Source organism: Ovis aries, chromosome 21 (genome assembly GCF_016772045.2).
Source record: "Ovis aries strain OAR_USU_Benz2616 breed Rambouillet chromosome 21, ARS-UI_Ramb_v3.0, whole genome shotgun sequence".
Taxonomy (NCBI): domain Eukaryota; kingdom Metazoa; phylum Chordata; class Mammalia; order Artiodactyla; family Bovidae; genus Ovis; species Ovis aries.
This window is the reverse complement of record NC_056074.1, coordinates 25,222,606-25,244,960: the sequence shown is the minus strand read 5'-3', so window position 1 is coordinate 25,244,960 and position 22,355 is coordinate 25,222,606. Positions and strand designations below refer to the sequence as shown.

The following is a 22,355-nucleotide window of genomic DNA, read 5'->3' as shown; positions in this document are numbered from 1 at the left end:
TCCATGGAGTCTCAAAGAATCAGAAATGTCTAAGCGACAAACACTTTCACTAAGAGGCATATATCAGTGAAATTGGGATTTGTAAAATTTAATTTTTGTCAAATGGTTTACACATGCTGCTTTACAGAACATGTTATACTGCTGAACATTTAAAACTAGTTTTTATGTTCATAACACTTTATATATAACTTTTTACTGTACTCCTACTATATTCCAGGTATTAGCGATAGAGCAGTAAACAAAAGAAAACAAAAACTAGATATTTATTACACTGGAATAATTAGTTAATATTTGTGTATTTTATTTACATTGTGATTATCATGTCTGTCATATCTTACACAACATAGTAAGTGTCCAGTAAGTTTTGCAAATTGAGTATATTCAACCTGCTTAATTTAATTTTTAATTTTTCTTTAAAAACATCATTTAAAAAAGTTTTTGTTTTAATAATGAACTAAAAATTTTATATAAGAAGTTATGTAAAATCTCTGGTTATACATCCAGGGCCTAAGAAGATGCAGAATATAAATTGTAAGCAAAATTTACTTCTTTAAAAAACAACTTCACTGAGTCACCAGCACAACCTGGTGGTTGCTTAAATGAACTACTTTGTTCAGTGTTTAAAAGATTTTCTTGTGAGTTGTGTTTCCATTCTTGCATTGATTTGGCTTTTTCTTTTTTTATATTTAGAAACCACACTAAGAAATTTATGACAATCGTAATTAAAATTTATACAACTTTTTGTAAAACAAATATAAATATTTTTAATATCAATATAAATTTATTAATTTTAAGTAGAGGCTAATTACTTTACAATACTGTAGTGGTTTTGCCATAAAAATCCTGTACATATTGGTCCTTTAACAGCAATGTGCTTGGTATATCTGTCTCCTCTCCAAGTTAATTTATTTCTAGAGGGCAAGAAGGGTGTTATGAATTTTTTTATTAGAATCCTTCTTCCTATTGGAACTTAATATTCTGTGAATTAAAAGTAATTATTGTTTTACTGCTTTGCAACATTTTAAAGGGTTTGTGGGTTTTGCAGGTGGTTTGCACTCATTTAATAGAGTCTGGGATTTTGTCAAATTCGTGATATTTATAATCTTATTGGTTCTTTTTCCAAGTGATTGTGACTAGAAATAACTGGGAAGAAGCTGAATGACCATTTGCCAGAAATGTCTTAAAAGGTATTTTACCAAGAATGGGGCCAGTTGTACTAGCCAACCTCTAATTCTAAGATTGCAAAACTAATAATGATTCATTAAAAGAGATCTTTTTCACCTACTTGTACTTCCACTAGCTAATGCTGGAACTCAGCTCCTGTGAAATTTCCACAAGAGCTTCAGGGAGTCTCTGGAAAGGTCTTGGTGTGCTCAGGAACCAGTGATCTCACTGGCAGTCCTCTACTCCTTCCTGCAACCTTCTCTCTGCTGTCTTCCCTCACCAGAGCTCATAGACCAGCCTATGGGAGCACAGCCACATTCTCCAAGGCTGTTACCAGCCCCTGACACAGAATTCCACTTCCTTGGTACCTTGCTTCCCATCCCTCACACTCATCTGCTGCTCTGGATAGTGGCCACTTTCTTTCTTTTTCTTTTTTTTTCATTTTTCACATATCCAACATATTCTTCGATTTGTTGATGTGGTGTATCACACTGATTGATTTGTGGACACTGAAAAATTCTTGCATCCCTGGGATGAATCCCATTTCATCATGACATATGATCTTTCTAATGTATTGTTGAATTCAGATTGCTGGTCTTTTGCTGAGGATTTTTGCATCTATATTCATCAGTGATATTGGCCTGCATCTTTTTCCGTGTGATGTCTGTGTCTGGTTTTGGTATCAGGGTGATGGTGGCCTTATAGAATGAGTTTGGAAGTTTTCCTTCCTCTGCAATTTTCTGGAACAGTTTTGAAAGGATAGGGATTAACTCTTCTCCAAAATGTTTGACAGAATTCACCTGTGAAGCCATGAGGTCCTGGACTTGTGTGTTGGGAGCTTTTTAATCCAGTTCAATTTCAGTGTTTGTGATTGGTCTGTTTATATTTTCTATTTTTTCCTGGTTCAGTCTTGGGAGACTGTACCTTTCTAAGAATTTGTCCATTCATTCAAGGTTGTCCATTTACTTGGCATACGGTTGGTTGTAGTAGTCTCACGATCCTTTGTAATTCTGTGAAGTCATTTGTAACTTCTCTTTTTTCATTTCTCATTTTATTGATTTGTGTCTTCTCCCTTTTTTCTTGATGAGTCTGGCTAAAGGTTTATCAATTTTATTTCTTTTCAAAGAACTAGCTTTTAGTTTCATTGATCTTTGCAATTATTTTTTGTCTCTTTCATTTATTTCTGCTCTGATCCTTATAATTTCTTTCCTTCTACTAACTTTAGGTTTTGTTTTCCCTTCTTTCTCTTGTTTTACTTGTAAGGTTAAGTTGTTTATTTGAGATTTTTATTGTTTCTTGAGATGAGATTGTATTGCTATAAACTTCCCACTTAGAACTGCTTTTGCTGCAACCAATAGGTTTTGGACCATTGCACTTTCCAACAACAACCAAAAAAACCCAGATAGGTATTTTCTGATTTCCTCTTTGATTACTTCAGTGATCCACTGGTTGTTTAGCAGCATATTGATTGGCTGCCACGTGTTTGTGTTTTTATAGGTTTTTTTTTTTCTTATAGTTTATTTCTAATCTCATTGAGTTGTGATTGGAAAAGATGTTTGATATGATTTCAAATTTCTTAAATTTACCAAGGCTTGTCTGTGGCCCAATATGTGGTCAATCCTGGAGAATGTTCCATGTGCACTTAAGAATGTGTAGTTTGCTGCTTTTGGATGAGATGCTCTATAAGTATCAATTAAGTCTAACTTACCTAAACAGTCACTTAAGTCCTGTGCTTCCTTATTAGTTATCCGTATGGATGATCTGTCCATTGATGAAAGTGGGGTGTCAAATTCCCCCAATATTATTGTGCTGCCATCAATTTGTCCCATTATTGTTGTTAGTATTTGCCTTACATATTGAGGTGCTCCTATGTCAGATGCATATATATTTACAATTGTTATGTCTTCTCTTGGATTGATCCCTTGATCATTATGTAGTGTTCTTTTTTTGTCTCTTATAACAGTCTTTGTTTTAAAGCCTATTTTGTCTGATATGAGTATTGCCATTCCAGCTTTCTTTTGATTTCCATTTGTGCGGAACAACTTCTCCCATCCCCATACTTTCAATCTGTGTATGTCCCTAGGTCTGAGGTGGGTCTCTTGTAGACAGCACATATAAAGGTCTTGTTTTTTTACTAACCCAGCCAGTCTATGTCTTTTGGTTGGTGAATTTGATCCATTTACATTTAAGGTAATTATTGATATGTATGATCCTATTACCACTCTCTTAATTGTTTTGGGTTTGTTTTTGTAGATCTTTTCCTTCTCTTGTTTTTCCTACCTATAGAAGTTCCTTTGGCATTTGTTGTAAAGCTCGTCTGGTGAATTCTCTCAACTTTTGCTTGTCTGGAAAGCTTTTGATTTCTCCATCAAATTTGAATGAGAGCTTTGCTGGATAGAGTATTCTTGGTCGTAGGTTCTTCCTTTCCATCACTTTAAATATATATATCTTGTCACCTTCTGGCTTGTAGAATTTCTCCTGAGAAGTCAGGAGTTCCCTTGTATGTTATTTGCTATTTTTCCCTTGTTGCTTTTAATATTTTATCTTTGTCATAAATTTTTGTCAATTTGATTATTGTGTGTCTTGACATGTTCTTCCTTGAGTTTATCTTGCCTTTGACTCTCTGCACTTCCTGGACTTGGCTGACTATTTCCTTTCCCATGTTAGGGAAGGTTTCGGCTACTATTACTTCAAATATTTCCTTGGATCCTTTCTCTCTCTCTTCTACCTCTGAGACCTCCTATAATGTGAATGTTGGTCCGTTTAGTGTTTTCCCAGAGGTTTCTCTGGTTGTTTTCAGTTCTTTTCATTGTTTTTCTTTATTCTGTTCCATCGCAATAATTTCCAGCATCCTGTATTCCAGATCACTTATCCATTCTTCTGCCTCAGTTATTCTGCTATTGGTTCCTTTTAGTGTAGTTTTCAATTCAGTTATTGTATTGTTCATCTCTGTTTGTTTTGCTCTTTAGTTCTTCTAGGGCTTTATTAAATATTTCTTACATCTTCTCAATCTTTGCCTCCATTCTTTTTCTGAGATCATGGATCATCGTCACTATCATAATTCTGAATTCTTTTCTGGAAGGTTGCCTATCTCCACTTCCTTTAGTTGTTTTTCTGGGTTTTTATCTTGTTCCTTCATCTGGGACATAATCCTCTGCATTCTCATTTTGATTAACTTTCTGTGATTGTGGTTTTCATTCTGGCAGTGAAAGGATTGTAATTCTTGCTTCTGCTGTCTGCCCTCTGGTGGATGAGGCTTTGTAAGAGAAAATCTGATGTGGGCTTCAGTACCTTCACAATAGTGAGAAACTCCGGTGGTATAACTGTTCTCCACTTTGTGGGCTGCTGGACCCAGAAGGTACAGGATTTCATTTTATCATGACTGCATCCCTCCTACTGTCTTGTTGCAGCTTCTCCTTTGTCTTTGGATGTGGGCTATTTTTTGGTGGGTTCAAGTGTTTTCCTGTCAATGGTTGTTCAATAGTTGTGATTTTGGTGCTCAGCCATCTTCCCAGTGGGCCCATCTTGAATCTTCAGAATCCCCTGGTGTATTTGGGTAGCTTTATTAGTGGGGAAATTTATTTAGATAGGAGCAACATGCACATAGGATGCCCCATAACAATATGACAACAGACTAAAACTTAAGAAAGCTATTCTAGTATGTACAATGTTGCCTGAGTGAAGTCAGTGTTGCTAAGTCATGTCTGACTCTTTGTGACCTCACTGTAGTCTACTAGGCTCCTCTGTTCATGGAATTCTCCAGGCAAGTATACTGGAGTGGGTAGCTGTTCCCTTCTCCAGAGTATCTTCCAAACCCAGGGATCAAACACAGGTCTTCCACATTGCAGGTGGATTCTTTACCATCTGAGCCACCAGTGAAGCCCCAAGAACACTGGACTGGGTAGCCTATACCTTCTCCAGGGGATTTTCCTGACTCAGGAATCAAACCAGGGTCTCCTGCAGTGCAGGCAGATTCTTTATCAGCTGAGCTACCAGGGGAGCCCTACAGTGTTGATTACATTATTATTCATCTCGAGTTAAATTCAAGATAAAAAAAATTAATCTAAATGGGTGATATCTTAAGATTTTAGTTTCAAAGAGAATATAATTTAAAAAATTACCTTAAAAGATTTAATTTCTATTTCTGAAATAAAAGCCTGTATCTTTTATCTTTTTTAAAATTAAAACTTTTAAAATAGTAGATTCATATCCCTGTATTAAAGTAATACAGGGATGCTGTGTAATTTCTATTCAACTTCCCCCAACAGTAACACCTTAAGACTATAATATAGCAGCACAACCAGGATATTGACACTGACACAATGCATTGATCTTATTCATATTTCTCAGTCTTACTTTGATTCATTCATATATGTGCATACATATAGTTCTATACATTTTGTCACATACGTAGGTTTGTATGTTCAATACCTCAGTATTTCAATATACAGATTTATCACCACAAAGATCTCTTGTGATATTCTTAATTTGTTATGTTTATCTTCCTCCTTAAACTTCATTCCCAGCTTTTAACTCTAGTCCTTAAGCCACTGGTCTGCTATCTGTATTACTTTTCATTTAATTAATATCATTTAAATGGAACAATACAATATGTAACATTTTGAGACTGACTCTTTTCACTTGGTGTAATACTGTTACCTGTATCAATAGTTCATCCACATTTCTGTGTGAAGATAAGTTTTCCTTGCTTTGGGGTGCATCCCCAAGGTTGTAACTGCTAGGTAGATACATGTTCAGTTTTAGGACCTAAAAAATTGTTTTCCAGTGTGATTTTAACATTTTATATTCCCACCCTGAACTTATGATTGTTGTAGTTTTTTTGTATCACTGTCAGCATTTGGTGCTGTCATTGTTTTTCATTTTAGTTATTCTGATAAATATGCAATGCTACTTCATTGTAGTTTTAATTGTATCATTGGAAGGACTGATGTTGAAGCTGAAACTCCAATACTTTGGCCACCTGATGTGAAGAGCTGACTCATTTGAAAAGACTCTGATGCTGGGAAAGATTGAGGGCAGGAGGAGAAGGGGACGACAGAGGATGAGATGGTTGGATGGCATCACCGACTCGATGGACATGAGTTTGGGTGGACTCTGGGAGTTGGTGATGGACAGGGAGGCCTGGTGTGCTGCGGTTCATGGGGTCACAAAGAGTCGGACACAACTGAGCGACTGAACTGAACTGACTTGAACTGATAATGCTCAACATCTTTAAGACCCTCCTCACCTTCAGCGAAATGTCTATTCATATCTTTTTCACATTTTCTACTTCTTTACATTTTGAGCATTTTTAAAAATATATAATCTTGATATATTTATGAGATTTTATGCTTGCAAATACTTTATCGCTATCTCCCTTCCTTTTTATCTTTTGAACCGGGTATTTGACTGAGCCAAACCATTTAATTTTGGTGAGTTTAAAGTTGCAAGTTTTTCCTTTTATAGACTGTGCTTTTGATGCCAAGTCTTAAAAATCTATGCTTAGCCCTAGATCTTAAAGGTTTCCCCCTCATCTGTGCTCTTTAAGCCAGTTAAATGAGTTTAATATTTTTAGGTTTTTTTCTTAACCTCCAACTGTCTATCTTACTTAGAAGAGAAAGTTTCAGAAACAGGTGCTTTAGATCAAAATCTTCCAAGCAGGTTTTGTTGGTGATCTTAGCTAAGAGTTTACTTTTCCTCTTCTTTGGTTATTAGGAGACTGTGAGTCAGAGTAAATCCCACCATGAACTCCATAGGGCAAACACCCATTATCATTAACTTTCATAATGAAATAAATTATTTGGTGCTTTCATTTGTTAATTACAATTGTAATTCTGATGATACTTGGGAAGGATTAGGTGATATCGAAAAAACAACCAGAAAAACACAAAATCTTCTCTCCTTTAAAAAATAAGCAATATTAATCACAAATGAAAAAGGGTCACTTTTATCTGAGTGAAACCAAATTGCTTCCTTCATGGACTGACTTTTCTTAATCATATTAATCTATTATTAATCATCTTAATCTATTTTCTGTTTGATATAATTAGAGAAACAGGATAATTCATAACTACAATTCCTCACCATAGTGTGAATTCATGAATGTAAGGAACTCTGTTTTGTTCCGTATTATATCCCACATGTAGCATCTACTATGATAGGTGTTCAAAAATTTTTTGTGGAATGATTGAACTAATCAATCAATGAGTATTACCACTAATTATTTAGGAGAGTCATCACTGCAAGAAAGATCAGAGCAGTGAATTCATTTAATGTTCTTTTTCTAAATAATAGAGGTATAGTGAAAACAGCATGAGTTTTTCAGGCCAGTAACCCTGGAGAGGGAGGCATCTCTCCATGCTTTCCTATAACACACAGTCTCAAGTTCTGAGATTTGTGTTCTGCTGGTTCATCTATATTCATTTTGATAGATAACATTCTTTAGGCAAGTTGACAAGTAGTCCAAGGCCCTTAGGGAGGTATACATTCTATAGCAGGCCTCGTCCAAGTTATAATATACCTTGCTCAAAGGCACGTTCTTTCCTCCTTAACAGGAACTTGTTCCTTTTGGTCAATCTTGTGCTGATGTTATCTCAAGATGTATGCCCTGGGAAAGGGGTCTGGTAAAACTTTTACAATCTTGAAGCATTCTTTTAATCCATTGTTAGTAGCCATCTAGAAGGTATATAAAGCTCTGCTCAAGTTAACCACGACTGTGGCGGGGTGGCGGGGCAGGGGGGAGGGCAGTATTTTTTTTACCCCCTTTTGATGTCTATGTCAGAAGTCTGTTTATTTCTTTTCAATAAACTCTCCTTCCTCACTGCAAGCCTCGAGTGGTCACTGCTAACTGTCCGGCTCTGTGAGGAAATTCCTCTTCCTCAATAGGGGCTGTGAGCTCGGGTATGACACATGTCTTGACCTCATCTCATCCAGGATGGTTTCAGCTTCCGAGCTGGAAGTAAACCAAAATGGGCAATATGGGTATTTATGCCCATCAATCAGAGATATTAGCCTTATTCCTAAACTAAATATTCAGGGAGTATCTGTTAAATCTCTGAGTCTTCATCCTCTTTGGCCTGCTGCAATCTCCTCTAGCTTCTTCTATTGATGCCCAGCCTTAGTTTTGGACATCTGTCTATATTATAGCTTCTCCTGAAACTGAGTAGATCCTTACGCTAAATTCTAAGCCACACCTTAGACATCATCCAAAATGAATTGCTGTTAACATTTTATTGTGCTTTCTTTCAATCCTAATTTGTAATTGCCATATAAATTCCACTTCATGCTTATGCTCTCCCTGGATTGCTTCATGCTTTTTCATCTTCATGCTTTTCCTTCTTGAATATGCTCTCCTTGTCCTGCTCCCACACTTTTCATCCAACAATACACACTTGTGTTTTTGTTCAGTTAAATCATTTCCTTCTTCTGTTCTGTTTATTTTATTTTTAAAAATATAATTTATTTTAATTGGAGGCTAATTACAATATTGTACTGGTTTTGCCATACATCGACATGAATCCACCGCGGGTGTACACATGTTCCCCATCCTGAACTCCCCTCCCACTTCCCTCCCAATACCATCCCTCTGGGTCATCCCAGTGCACCAGCCCTGAGCATTCTGTATCATGCATCGAACCTGGACTGGTGATTCACTTCACATTTGATATTATACATGTTTCAATGCCATTCTGCCAAATCATCCCACCCTTGCCCTCTCCCACAGAGTCCAAAAGACTTCTATACATCTGTGTCTCTTTTGCTGTTTTGCATACAGGGTTATCATTACCATCTTTCTAAATTCCATATATATGCATTAGTATAGTGTATTGGTGTTTTTCTTTCTGGCTTACTTCACTCTGTATAATAGGCTCCAGTTTCATCCACCTCATTAGAACTGATTTAAAAGAAGGAATAGGCGTCTATGCAGATGAAAAGTAGTTTTAGATTTCTTTTTGGGGGATGGGGTGGGGGCCATGCAGTACTGCTTACAGGATCTCAGTTCCCTGACCAGGGGTTGAACCCAGATCATGGCAGTCAAAGCATCAAATCCTATCCACTAGACCACCCAGGAACTCCCTATTTTATATTTTTTTTGTATGATAGCATCTCCTTTAAAAAAAAAATTGTTTGCCTGATTATCTAGACAACACAGATGATCCTAGAAAGAAAAAGAAAATTGACCACTAATAACATTTTCCTCCACTTCCATCCAGTCTTTCTATTTTTTTTTAATTTTCATTTTTACTTTATTTTACTTTACAATACTGTATTGGTTTTGCCATACATTGACATGAATCCACCACGGGTGTACACGTGATCCCAAACATGAACCCCCCTCCTACCTCCCTCCCCATAACATCTCTCTGGGTCATCACCGTGCACCAGCCCCAAACATGCTGTATCGCGTCGGACATAGACTGGAGATTCGATGCTTACATGATAGTATACATGTTACAATGCCATTCTCCCAAATCATCCCACCCTCTCCTTCTCCCTCTGAGTCCAAAAGTCTGTTATACACATCGGTCTCTTTTTTGCTGTCTTGCATACAGGGTCATCATTGCCATCTTTCTAAATTCCATATATATGTGTTAGTATACTGTATTGGTGTTTTTCTTTCTGGCTTACTTCACTCTGTATAATTGGCTCTAGTTTCATCCATCTCATCAGAACTGATTCAAATGAATTCTTTTTAACGGCTTAGTAATACTCCATTGTGTATATGTACCACATCTTTCTTATCCATTCATCTGCTGATGGACATCTAGGTTGTTTCCATGTCCTGGCTATTATAAACAGTGCTGCGATGAACATTGGGGTACATGTGTCTCTTTCAATTCTGGTTTCCTTGGTGTGTATGCCCAGAGGTGGGATTGCTGGGTCATAAGGCAGTTCTATTTGCAATTTTTTAAGGAATCTCCACACTGTTCTCCATAGTGGCTGTACTAGTTTGCATTCCCACCAACAGTGTAGGAGGGTTCCCTTTTCTCCACACCCTCTCCAGCATTATTGCTTGCAGATTTTTGGATCGCAGACATTCTGACTGGTGTGAAGTGGTATCTCATTGTGGTTTTGATTTGCATTTCTCTAATAATGAGTGATGTTGAGCACCTTTTCATGTGTTTGTTAGCCATCCGTATGTCTTCTTTGGAGAAATGTCTATTTAGTTCTTTGGCCCATTTTTTGATTGGGTGGTTTATTTTTCTGGAATTGAGCTACATAAGTTGCTTGTATATTTTTGAGATTAGTTGTTTGTCAGTTGCTTCATTTGCTATTATTTTCTCCCATTTAGAAGGCTGTCTTTTCACTTTGCTTATATTTTCCTTTGTTGTGCAGAAGCTTTTAATTTTAATTAGGTCCCACTTGTTTATTTTTGCTTTTATTTCCAGTATTCTGGGAGGTGGATCATAGAGGATCCTGCTGTGATTTATGTCTGAGAGTGTTTTGCCTATGTTCTCCTCTAGGAGTTTTATAGTTTCTGGTCTTACATTTAGATCTTTAATCCATTTTGAGTTTATTTTTGTGTGAGGTGTTAGAAAGTGCTCTAGTTTCATTCTTTTACAAGTGGTTGACCAGTTTTCCCAGCACCACTTGTTAAAGAGATTGTCTTTCCTCCATTGTATATTCTTGCCTCCTTTGTCAAAGATAAGGTGTCCATATGTGTGTGGATTTATCTCTGGGCTTTCTATTTTGTTCCATTGATCTATATGTCTGTCTTTGTGCCAGTATCATACTGTCTTGATGACTGTGGCTTTGTAGTAGAGCCTGAAGTTAGGCAAGTTGATTGTTCCAGTTCCATTCTTCTTTCTCAAGATTGCTTTGGCTATTCGAGGTTTTTGTATTTCCATACAATTCTTGAAATTATTTGTTTTAGTTCTGTGAAAAATATGGCTGGTAGCTTAATAGGGATTGCATTGAATTTGTAAATTGCTTTGGGTAGTATACTCATTTTCACTATATTCATTCTTCCAATCCATGAACATAGTATATTTCTCCATCTATTAGTGTTCTCTTTGATTTCTTTCATCAGTGTTTTATAGTTTTCTATTGTTTTCTGTTTAAACATTACTTTCTCCATTAAGTCTTCCAGCTTCTTAGTTCAGTTCAGTTCAGTCGCTCAGTCATGTCCGACTCTTTGTGACCCCATGAATTGCAGCACGCCAGGCCTCCCTGTCCATCACCAACTCCCGGAGTTCACTCAGACTAACGTCCATCGAGTCGGTGATGCCATCCAGCCATCTGATCTTCTGTTGTCCCCTTCTCTTCTTGCTCCCAATCCCTCCCAGCATCAGAGTCTTTTCCAATGAGTCTACTCTTCGCATGAGGTGGCCAATGTACTGGAGTTTCAGCCTTAGCATCATTCCTTCCAAAGAAATCCCAGGACTGATCTCCTTCAGAATGGACTGGTTGGATCTCCTTGCAGTCCAAGGGACTCTCAAGAGTCTTCTCCAACACCACAGTTCAAAAGCATCAATTCTTCAGCGCTCACCCTTCTTCACAGTCCAACTCTCACATCCATACATGACCACGGGAAAAACTACAGCCTTGACTAGACAGACCTTAGTCAGCAAAGTAATGTCTCTGCTTTTGAATACGCTATCTAGGTTGGTCATAACTTTTCTTCCAAGGAGTAAGCGTCTTTTGATTTCATGGCCGCAGTCACCATCTGCAGTGATTTTGGAGCCCCAAAAAATAAAATCTGACACTGTTTCCACTGTTTCCCCATCTATTTCCCATGAAGTGATGGGACCAGATGCCATGATTTTCGTTTTCTGAATGTTGAGCTTTAAGCCAACTTTTTTTTCGCTCTCCTCTTTCACTGTCATCAAGAGGCTTTTTAGTTCCTCTTCACTTTCTGCCATAAGGGTGGTGTCATCTGCACATCTGAGGTTATTAATATTTCTCCTGGCAATCTTGATTCTAGCTTGTATTTCTTCTAGTCCAGCGTTTTTCGTGATGTACTCTGCATATAAGTTAAATAAGCAGGGTGACAATATACAGCCTTGACATACTCCTTTTCCTGTTTGGAACCAGTCTGTTGTTCCATGTTCAGTTCTAACTGTTGCTTCCTGACCTGCATACAGATTTCTCAAGAGGAAGGTCAGGTGGTCTGGTATTCCCATCTCTCAGAATTTTCCACAGTTTATTGTGATCCACACAGTCGAAGGCTTTGGCATATTCAATAAAGCAGAAAAAGATGTTTTTCTGGAACTCTCTTGCTTTTTCGATGATCCAGCAGATGTTGGCAATTTGATCTCTGGTTCCTCTGCCTGTTCTAAAACCAGCTTGAACATCTGGAAGTTCATGGTTCACTTATTGTTGAAGCCTGGCTTGGAGAATTTTGAGCATTACTTTACTAGCATGTGAGATGAGTGCAATTGTGCGGTAGTTTGAGCATTCTTTGGCATTGCCTTTCTTTGGGATTGGAATGAAAACTGACCTTTTCCAGTCCTGCGGACACTGCTGAGTTTTCCAAATTTGCTTGCATATTGAGTGCAGCACTTTCACAGCATCATCTTTCAGGATTTGAGATAGATCTACTGGAATTCCATCACCTCCACTAACTTTGTTCATAGTGATGCTTTCTAAGGCCCACTGGACTTCACATTCCAGGATGTCTGGCTCTAGATGAGTGATCACACCATCGTGATTATTCGGGTCATGAAGATCTTTTTTGTACAGTCTTCTGTGTATTCTTGCCACCTCTTCTTAATATCTTCTGCTTCTGTTAGGTCCAGACCATTTCTGTCCTTTATCGATTCCATCTTTGCATGAAATGTTCCTTGGTATCTCTAATTTTCTTGAAGAGATCTCTAGTCTTTCCCATTCTGTTGTTTTCCTCTATTTCTTTGCATTGATCACTGAAGAAGGCTTTCTTATCTCCTCTTGCTATTCTTTGGAACTCTGCATTCAGATGCTTATATCTTTACTTTTCTCCTTTGCTTTTCACCTCTCTTCTTTTCACAGCTATTTGTAAGGCCTCCTGAGACAGCCATTTTGCTTTTTTGCATTTCTTTTCCATGGGGATGGTCTTGATCCCTGTCTCCTGTACAATGTCCTGAACCTCATTCCATAGTTCATAAGGCACTGTATTTATCAAATCTAGGCCCTTAAATCTATTTCTCACTTCCACTGTATAATCATAAGGGATTTGATTTAGGTCATACCTAAATGGTCTAGTGGTTTTCCCTACTTTCTTCAATTCAATTCTGAATTTGGCAATAAGGAGTTCATGATCTGAGCCACAGTCAGCTCCTGGTCTTGTTTTTGCTGACTGTATAGAGCTTCTCCATCTTTGGCTGCAAAGAATATAATCAATCTGATGTATAGTATCTATTATAATTCAGTTGCTGCACTGTTGCTACATTATTCCCATACAAATAAAATTTAAAAACTGAAAAAAAAATACACGTGGAGAAAAGGCAGAACCAAGGCAACCCAGAGGCCAGGAGCAGGGCATATTTCAGCAGAAACGGTCTTGACACAGTGCCACAGCCCTGCTCTTTACAACTGACATAGGCCCTGGATACTGCTGCAGCCACCAAAATAGTTCCCAACAGTCTCACTGCATTCACATCATTCCCACTCAGATTAATTTCTCAGGTGGAAGCATGCAACTAGGTCAGTGTGTCTCTTTTCTGTGAGCCTAGAGACAGAGGGGAGGTGTTTCTCTCCTACATGGATTCGATAGTAGGAAGCTGGGCAGTGAATCTTATCAACGTGACAGTGAATGGAAGCTTATCCTCCAAGATATATGCCTACACATTTGTTTTCTCATATTTATTGAAACAGTGAACTTATATTTTCAACTCCAGCTAGTGGTTTATTTACATAATATTCAATATGACATTTGGGAGTGGAACACTTGCTGTTTTTTCTTTGCATGTGATTAAACTGATGCCAAGAAAATTCAGGTCATTTTCCTTTAACTTGTTTCAATCTGTCTTCATATTTTCAAGATGCTTTGTATCTCTGGCAGCAGTATTGGATACTGGTGGAACCAGGCAGTAAGCCAGCTGGCAAAGTAGAAAAATAATATCCAGAGGCTTAGCCCCAGCATCATGAAAAAAAGTACAGAAGGAGGCATTTGTACCAAGAAGCAATTTAACACAATAAAAGAAATATATTCAATTAGGGCAACTGGACAATAGTCATTAAATAGTCATATATATATGTGTATGTTGGTATATGTATTCTTAGGATTAATAAATACACTCTAAAAATTTTTACACATGACTGACAATTTATGTATTGGTTTATTAATTTCAATTTTTCAGGTAATAACAAAAGACTTGGATCAACGTAGTTATCTATCAGAAAGAGACTGATCAAATACATTTTTGGGCATTTGTACACAAATTTTTACATAGGTGTATTAAAAATTAATACTATAGATATGCTATATATTATCCTATTGATTTTACAGATGGTAGCATTCTATGTGCACTCTGATTTAATCTGCTTTTTATCTTAGATGTACCATTTCCTGAGTTACAACTAGAGGATGAATAAGCCTTAGGATTTAGGAAAGAGCAAATTCAGAAGACTAGTCAATCACAGGATGACAACTGTGCAGTTAGCCTGCCTAAAAGCAAACATTTCAGACTGGAACAGTGGTATAGGAGGGTTTTCTCCACTTACCAATATATTCTGTTTTCCAAAAATGTCACAGTCGCTTTGAAGGCATAGCTAATTTACTTACTTGGTTTTATTATCTTCTACTGACTTAGGCATGGGGCTTTCCTGGTGGCTCAGTGGTAAAGAATTCACCTGCCAATGCAGGAGACATGGTTCTATCCCTGTGTAGGGAAGATCCCCTAGAGAAGGAAATGGCAAAGCTTTCCAATATTCTTGCCTGGGAAATTCCATGGACAGAGGAGCCTGGTGGGCTACGACCTGGTGACTAAACAACAACTAATGTAGACATAGGTTACATTTTGGAGATAGGTTTTAAATTTCATATATATGATAAGTAGTACAACACATCCTTTTTTTATCTTAAGTTTCTGAAGGTAAAATTGCACACTTTACCTAATTTATGTTGTAACCAAATCAAGCAGTTTTTTTTTTTTTTCCAAAAGGAATCTAAATTCTTCAGGAGGAACATGTTACTTTCCAAATAGGAGTGCTGGTTACTTGAAGCATTAGTCAGTTTGAAAGACATCTATGTTACAACAGACTCAGGAATAAGCAAAAGCTGAGGGATTCCATCGTCACTAGACCTGCTTTATCAGAAATGCAACAGGCTGTACTTCAAACTGACAAAAGAATGGCATTTTTTCCCCTATTGTATCTAAACAGACCGTTTTTCAATTTTGAAGATTTATAGCCACAGATTTCAAGAAAACTCATTTCTGGAAAAAAAGGAAAGTTTTTACAAACATAAACTTTTAGTTTGCTTTGCACAGCATGAGGGATCTTTGTTCCCCAACCCTGGATCAAACCTGCACCCTCTGGAGTAGAAACACAGAATCTGAACCACTGGACTGCCAGGGAAGTTCCTAGTTTGCTTTACAGAAAACCTGTATCAAACAAGTTCAAGCTATTAATTTCATCAATATTTATTTTTGTCAGATTCTAGTCTAACCACGTGTAGGAGAAAGGAATAAACAATAGATGGTCAAATTTTATTTGATGAGGTAGAGGTGTAAACATTATGAGTCAGATACAGTGACTGAGCATGCACAATACATGCATATACACACATATATCATATCCTTGATGCTTTTACTATTATAATGTCAGACTAAGTTAGTTTTAAAGTAACTAGGTTTATTTCTCTCAGTTCGTACTTGGTACTAACACATTTCATAGTTAACCTTATAAGTGAATACTTGTGATCCCTGTTCAGTTCAGTTCAGTTCAGTCGCTCAATCGTGTCCGACTCTTTGCGACCCCATGAATCGCAGCACGCCAGGCCTCCCTGTCCATCACCAACTCCCGGAGTTCACTCAGACTCATGTCCATCAAGTCGGTGATGCCATCCAGCCATCTCATCCTCTGTAGTCCCCTTCTCCTCCTGCCCCTAATCCCTCCCAGCATCGCGGTCTTTTCCAATGAGTCAACTCTTCGCATGAGGTGGCCAAAGTACTGGAGTTTCAGCTTTAGCATCATTCCTTCCAAAGAAATCCCAGGGTTGATCTCCTTCAGAATGGACTGGTTGGATCTCCTTGCAGTCCAAGGGACTCTCAAGAGTCTTCTCCAACACCACAGTTCAAAACCATCAATTCTTCGGCGCTCAGCCTTCTTCACAGTCCAACTCTCACATCCATACATGACCACAGGAAAAACCATAGCCTTGACTAGATGGACCTTAGTTGGCAAAGTAATGTCTCTGCTTTTGAATATGCTATCTAGGTTGGTTATAACTTTTCCCTGTTGACTAATCATAAATATTTCACAGATACCACTGAAGCTTTACTGAGTCTGAAAATGCACTATAATAGAAAACATGACTAAAAGAGCTCTGAAATTCTAGAAAATTTATAACTTATACAGTAGAAATTCCTAAAATGGTTAAACACAGAAAGGTCCTTATTAACATTGTTTTCAGGGAAAACAAAGAGGGGTGGCCTCATCAATCAGCATTCCACATTCATGCTGATATATGAAAAGTACATGGAAAGGCAAAGTGCAAGGTAGTCTAAAAATGAAAAGGAATCAAACAGCCCACTGTTAAGGATAAAGCTCATTCAGTGAGTAAGCACGGATCTGAGAACAATCATGAGACTCAATAATATTTGCGTGTTTAAATGGCATGATTATGGAGCAAAAAGGATCTCAGGCAAAAACCTTGTTCTGAAGAAAATTATGGAAAAACACATTCACACATACACAAAACACGGGTACACACACACACACACACCTGGTTATGCTTAGTTTGCAACTCTCTTCAAGGTTTTCTTCACTGCAAGTCTGACATCCTTATTCCTTAGACTATAGATGAGGGGGTTCAACATGGGGACTATATTGGTGTAAAATACTGATAAGAACTTCTGCTGGCCAATGGAACCATCTGAAGAGGTCTTGAGATGTGTGCACAACCCAGAACCATAGAAGAGGGCAATAGTTATTATGTGGGAGCCACAAGTACTGAAGGCTTTGGACCAACCCTGAGCTGATGAGATGTGGAGGATATTGGAGAGGATCAAAGCATAAGAAACAAAAATGATGAAGCTAGATATTATTACAACTGTGCTCACAACAATGGAATCCACCAGTTCACTGGCATCAGTGCGGCTGCAGGACAGCTGGAGAAGGGGGAAGATGTCACACATGTAATGATTGATGATGCTGGAATCACAAAAGGACAATCTAACCATGTCCCCTGTATGGACCATGGCACCAGCAAACCCCATTGCATATGAACCAAACATGAGCAGAGAACAGACCTGAGGGAACATAGTGACTGTGTACCAAAGGGGCTTACAGATCGCCACATAGCGATCATAGGCCATGGCTGTCAACACATAGCATTCTGAATGGACAAAGAAACAGAAAAAAAACAGTTGAGCCATACATCCTTCAAAGGAGATGGTGTTCTCTGACACAAAGCTCATCAGCAGTTTAGGGGTAATGACCAAGGAGTGGCAGAGATCTATGAAGGATAGATTGAAGATGAAGAAATACATGGGAGTATGGAGATGAGCATTCAAGTATATCAGACTAATTAAGCTCAAATTCCCTACCACAGTGACCATACAGTTCATTAAGAAGAGTAAGAAGAGGGGTAACTGGAGTTGAGTGAGGTCTGTAAATCCCACCAGGATGAACTCAGTTACTGAAGACTCATTTCCCACAACCATTATTGACAGTGGTGTGATCTGTGAGGAAATAAGAAAAGAACGTTACATCAGGGAGTGATTCAGATCCTTTGTTTCTAGGCTGAAGACTTGTTCCACTGGGGCTCAAGTGTTCCTGTTGAGACAGTGAGTGATGACTCCCTATCTTTCAACTGTCTTCTCACAACTGTCTTTTCATGTTTTCAAATCTCAGCTGCAACTCCTGACCTCCTTTTGACTGACCAGCAGGGGCCTAAAGCAATGCTCACATTGGAGAGATAAAGAAACAATATTTTGAAGATATGATTAGGATGGCCAAAGCCATACAACAAGAGAGGAAAGGAGTCCAGAGTGGTACTTGGGACCACTTTCTACGGAAATTCCTGAAGCTTGGACAAAGAAGTCAGTGTGATACCCACTGTGCTCACTGCTCAACTCACTCTCTCCCTCTTGTTATCTGTTTGTTTGTTGCTCAGCTGCCAAGTTGTTTCCGACTCTGTGACTCCATGGTCGGCAGCACACTAGGCTCCTCTATCCAACAGTATATCCCAGAGTTTGGTCAAATTCATCTCCAATGAGTTGGTGATATTATCTAACCATCTCATCCTCTGTCACCCCCTTCTCCTTTTGTCTTCAGTCTTTCCCTGCATCAGGGTCTCTCCCTCTCAGCACCAGACTTAGTGAACATGCTGAGACTGTCCCCATATGATTCTGCATTTCTCCTACCTATTCCCTTTATCCAATCTTACCTCAAAATAACAATGAATTGTTTAAGAAGGGCAGGTGGCTTCCCACACCTCTCCACTGCTTTAGTGGTGCGAATGAAAACATCAGAACAGAGAAGACTTGCTGTCTAATTTCCTTCTACCTGGAGGTCTCCTAGGCCTTCAGTGTTCTTTTCCTTTCCCTGGCCTGAAGGATACAAAGGTTCTGACAATGGAGGAGGCAACACCCATCTATTTGTGGATTTGCATATAATGTCTTCAGGACCAGGCAAGTGCAAATTTCTGTCTCCAAACCATCATCTGGCTGATAATGTGAATACATCTCATTCTCTGTGGATCTCAGCAAGCTGTTTGGAAGCTGGAAAATGAGCCTCATTTAGGATCAAAGTTTGATCCGGCTCCTTAGGGAAAAAATTATTGAGCCTGTGTTTACCGACTTCATCAATAAGTTGATATTCGTACCTTTGGGATTTAATGTTCCTCTCCAACTATCAGTTCACATTAAGAATTTATTGATGTATAATAAAGTACCATAAATGTAGTGACTTAAATACCCAGCTATTCCATAAATTAGAAGTCTGGTATGGCATGGCTGGATTCTCTGCTCAGGCTAAAATCAGAGTGTGGGCAGGGCTTTGTATTTTCTTCTGGGGACTCTACAGATAATTTTTTTCCAAACTCATTCAGGTTGTTGGAAGAACTCGATTTCTGTGGTTTCAGAACTGAGAGCTTCATTTTCTTGTTGACTGTCAGCTGCGGGTCACTCTGAGTTTGCTTAGGCTGCTTGCATTTATCATTATGTGGTCCTCTTTTCTTCAATCTGGCAGTGAATGGAACACTGAATCCTTTTTAAAAATTTTAATTGAGACATATTTAAATTTATTTAGATACATTTGAGAAACAGTATCACAGGAACATCTTGAAATTAATTTTTACTACTTTTATGGATGCCTTAATTATAAAGTAATATGTGTTTATTTTTGAAACCACAGATGATTGAGACATATATCAAGTAAAAAGTGTCTGGTCCTCTCCATCTTTTCCTCCAAAGATAAAGTATAGTTGACTAACAATGTTAGTTTCAGAGCAGAGTGATTCAGTTATACATATACATGCATCTATTCTTTTTAGAATTCTTTTCCCATTCAGGTTATTACAGATTAGTGAGCAGAGTTCCCTGTGCTATAAAGTAGGTCCTTGTTGGTTATCTATTTTAAATGTAGCAGTGTGTAAATGTCAGCCCCAAGCTTCCAATCTGTCGCTCCCTCTAGCCCTTCCTTCCTGGTAAACATAAGTTCATTCTCTAAGTCTATGAGGTTCTTTCCATTTTGTAAGTAAGTTTGTATGTATCATTTGTTTTTCGATTCTGCCTATAAGCAGTGTCATATGATATTTGTCTTTTTCTGTCTGGCTTACCTTACTTAATATGATAATCTTCCGTTCCATTGATGTTGTTGCAAATGGCATTATTTCATTCTTCCTTATGGCTGAGCAATATTTTATTGCATATATGTATCACATCTTCTTGATTCATTCCTCTGTCAATGGACATTTAAATTGCTTCCATGTCTTGGCTACTGTAAACTGTGCTGCAATGAACACTGGGGCATATGTATCATTTCAGAAACTATGTTTTTCTCTGGATATATGCCCAGGAGTGGGATTGTTGAATTATGTGGTATATCTATGTTTAGTTTCTTATGGAACTTCCATATTGTTCTCCATAGTGGTTGTACCAATTTACATTCCCTCCAACAGTGTAGGAGAGTTCTCTTCTCTCCACACCCTCTCTAGCATTTACTGTTTGTAGCCTTTTTGATGATGGCCATTCTTACTGGTGTGAGGTGATCTCATTGTAGTTTTGATTTGAAGTCAAGTGGGTCTTAGGAAGCATCACTAGAAACAAAGCTATTGGAGGTGATGAAATTCCAGCTGAGCTATTTCAAATCCTAAAAGATGATGATGTTGAAGTGCTGCACTCAATATGAAAGCAAATTTGTAAAACTCAGCAGTGGCCACAGGACAGGAAAAGGTGTTTTCATTCCAATCCCAAAGAAAGGCAGAGCTGAAGAATATTCAAACTACCACACAACTGCACTCATTTCACATGCTAACAAAGTGATTCTCAAAATTCTCTAAGCTAGGCTTCAACAGTATGTGAACCAAAACTCCCAGATATTCAAGCTGAATTTAGAAAAGGCAGAGGAACCACAGATCAATTGCCATCTGTCTCTGGCAGATGGATTGAAGAAGAAAATGCAACACTGTCCACCATATACTCAGATCACATGAAATTATGTAATTCTTATATAGGTACCTGGTTTGATAACTTCCAGTGTCAACATGTGGCAGGCATGAACATTATTGCCCTTTACCCAAGATTATCCAACAGGTATTTTGAGCTTTTAAAGTCCAAAATGAGCAGAAGAAATAAAGAGAGAGGAAAAGACTCACTATCTGATGTTCACTATCCATAGTTTTAATTTTAGTATTCTGTTAAAAGAGATGCATCTTTCAAACATGACCAATGCCAAGATAATGATCTCATCCTCACTTGCGTAATTCTGGATGAGATTTCAAGAGAGTATCGTTCTCACAAAGTGATTGGAGAGAGACCCATTGAAGAATCTCACTCCTTGCTTGATTTTGCATCTTTTTCTTCTTTTCCTTGTTTCAGTCTTTAAGATTTTTATTTTTAAGACCATTAGGACATAAAGGTCTATGCTATGTTATGTGTCTTTTATTTCTTTACTCCACACACATTATCTTCATAATTTTAACTTTTTCTTCTTTTGAGGTACCAAGAGGTGACACTTCAGATTGCATATCTTTTCTATTCTCTTCCTGTATATCTTACTATGATCTCTCATGACACATTTTTCTTTTCACATTTAGTGTGAATTTTTTCTTTCTGACTGTGGCTTTGGATCAAATTAGATCCACCACAACCAAAACGGTTTCATCTTCCCTTTTTCCACCTGCTCTTGATCATTGCAAAAGCTTGAAGCTTCCATTGTAGAAGTGAGAAAAACTATTCCCTGGGATTTGCTTTTCCTTTCTTAATTTACAGTTGTTTTGAAGTGTGAGCATTTTCTTTGTTTTTGGATTATGCTGTGAATATTGTTTTTTAATGGAGTTTTACTTGTTCTTTTTGTTCTGTATTGCTTTTACCAGAATTATTGGGAGGTGCAGGTCTAGGCATTTGCTTTTTTTTTTTTTTTTTGGTTTCCTGAAAGTCTTCTCAAAAATACTATTTTAAATATATCTGCATATTTTAAAAAGGTATATTGTATTGATTTAGAGATATGGCAGCCTGGATGATAGGAGAGTTTGGGGGAGAATGGATACATGTCTTGGAGAAGGGAATGGCAATCCACTCCAGTATTCCTGCCTGGAGAATCCCATGGACAGAGGAGTCTGGTAGGCTACAGTTCATAGGGTCGCACAAAGTTGGATACAACTGAAGCGACTTAGCATGACATGGCATGGCAGAGGTGGTTCACTTCTCAGTGAACTCAAAAATACTTTTTTCATTTTAGTTTGTTAAAACACCATTCATCATTTAGATTTGTGTTACTTCAGAAAAAGTAAATATTCAGAAAATTACTAGATCTGTTACTGGAAATATGGTGGCTAGTTTATTCATGTCAACCAACTTGTTGGAAATAACTATATTGTATTGTCA

General features: G+C 37.9%; 2 protein-coding genes across 3 annotated transcripts in view; both read right to left on the bottom strand.

Moving 5' to 3' along the window:
- The window catches only part of LOC101115413 (olfactory receptor 8A1-like), a 183,699-nt gene that overhangs the window by 125,220 nt on the left and 36,124 nt on the right, over positions 1–22,355 (bottom strand). The gene's annotated exons all lie outside the window — the stretch shown is intronic.
- On the bottom strand, positions 17,040–17,972 carry LOC101114913 (olfactory receptor 143-like). Its single transcript, XM_042237893.1, has one exon. The coding sequence runs from the start codon at positions 17,967–17,969 to the stop codon at positions 17,040–17,042; it is 930 nt and encodes a 309-aa protein (XP_042093827.1). The 5' UTR covers positions 17,970–17,972.

Coding starts and splice junctions, on each gene's coding strand:
- LOC101114913 (XM_042237893.1), bottom strand. CDS start 17,969: ATGGTTGTGGGAAATGAGTCTTCAGTAACTGAGTTCATCCTGGTGGGA.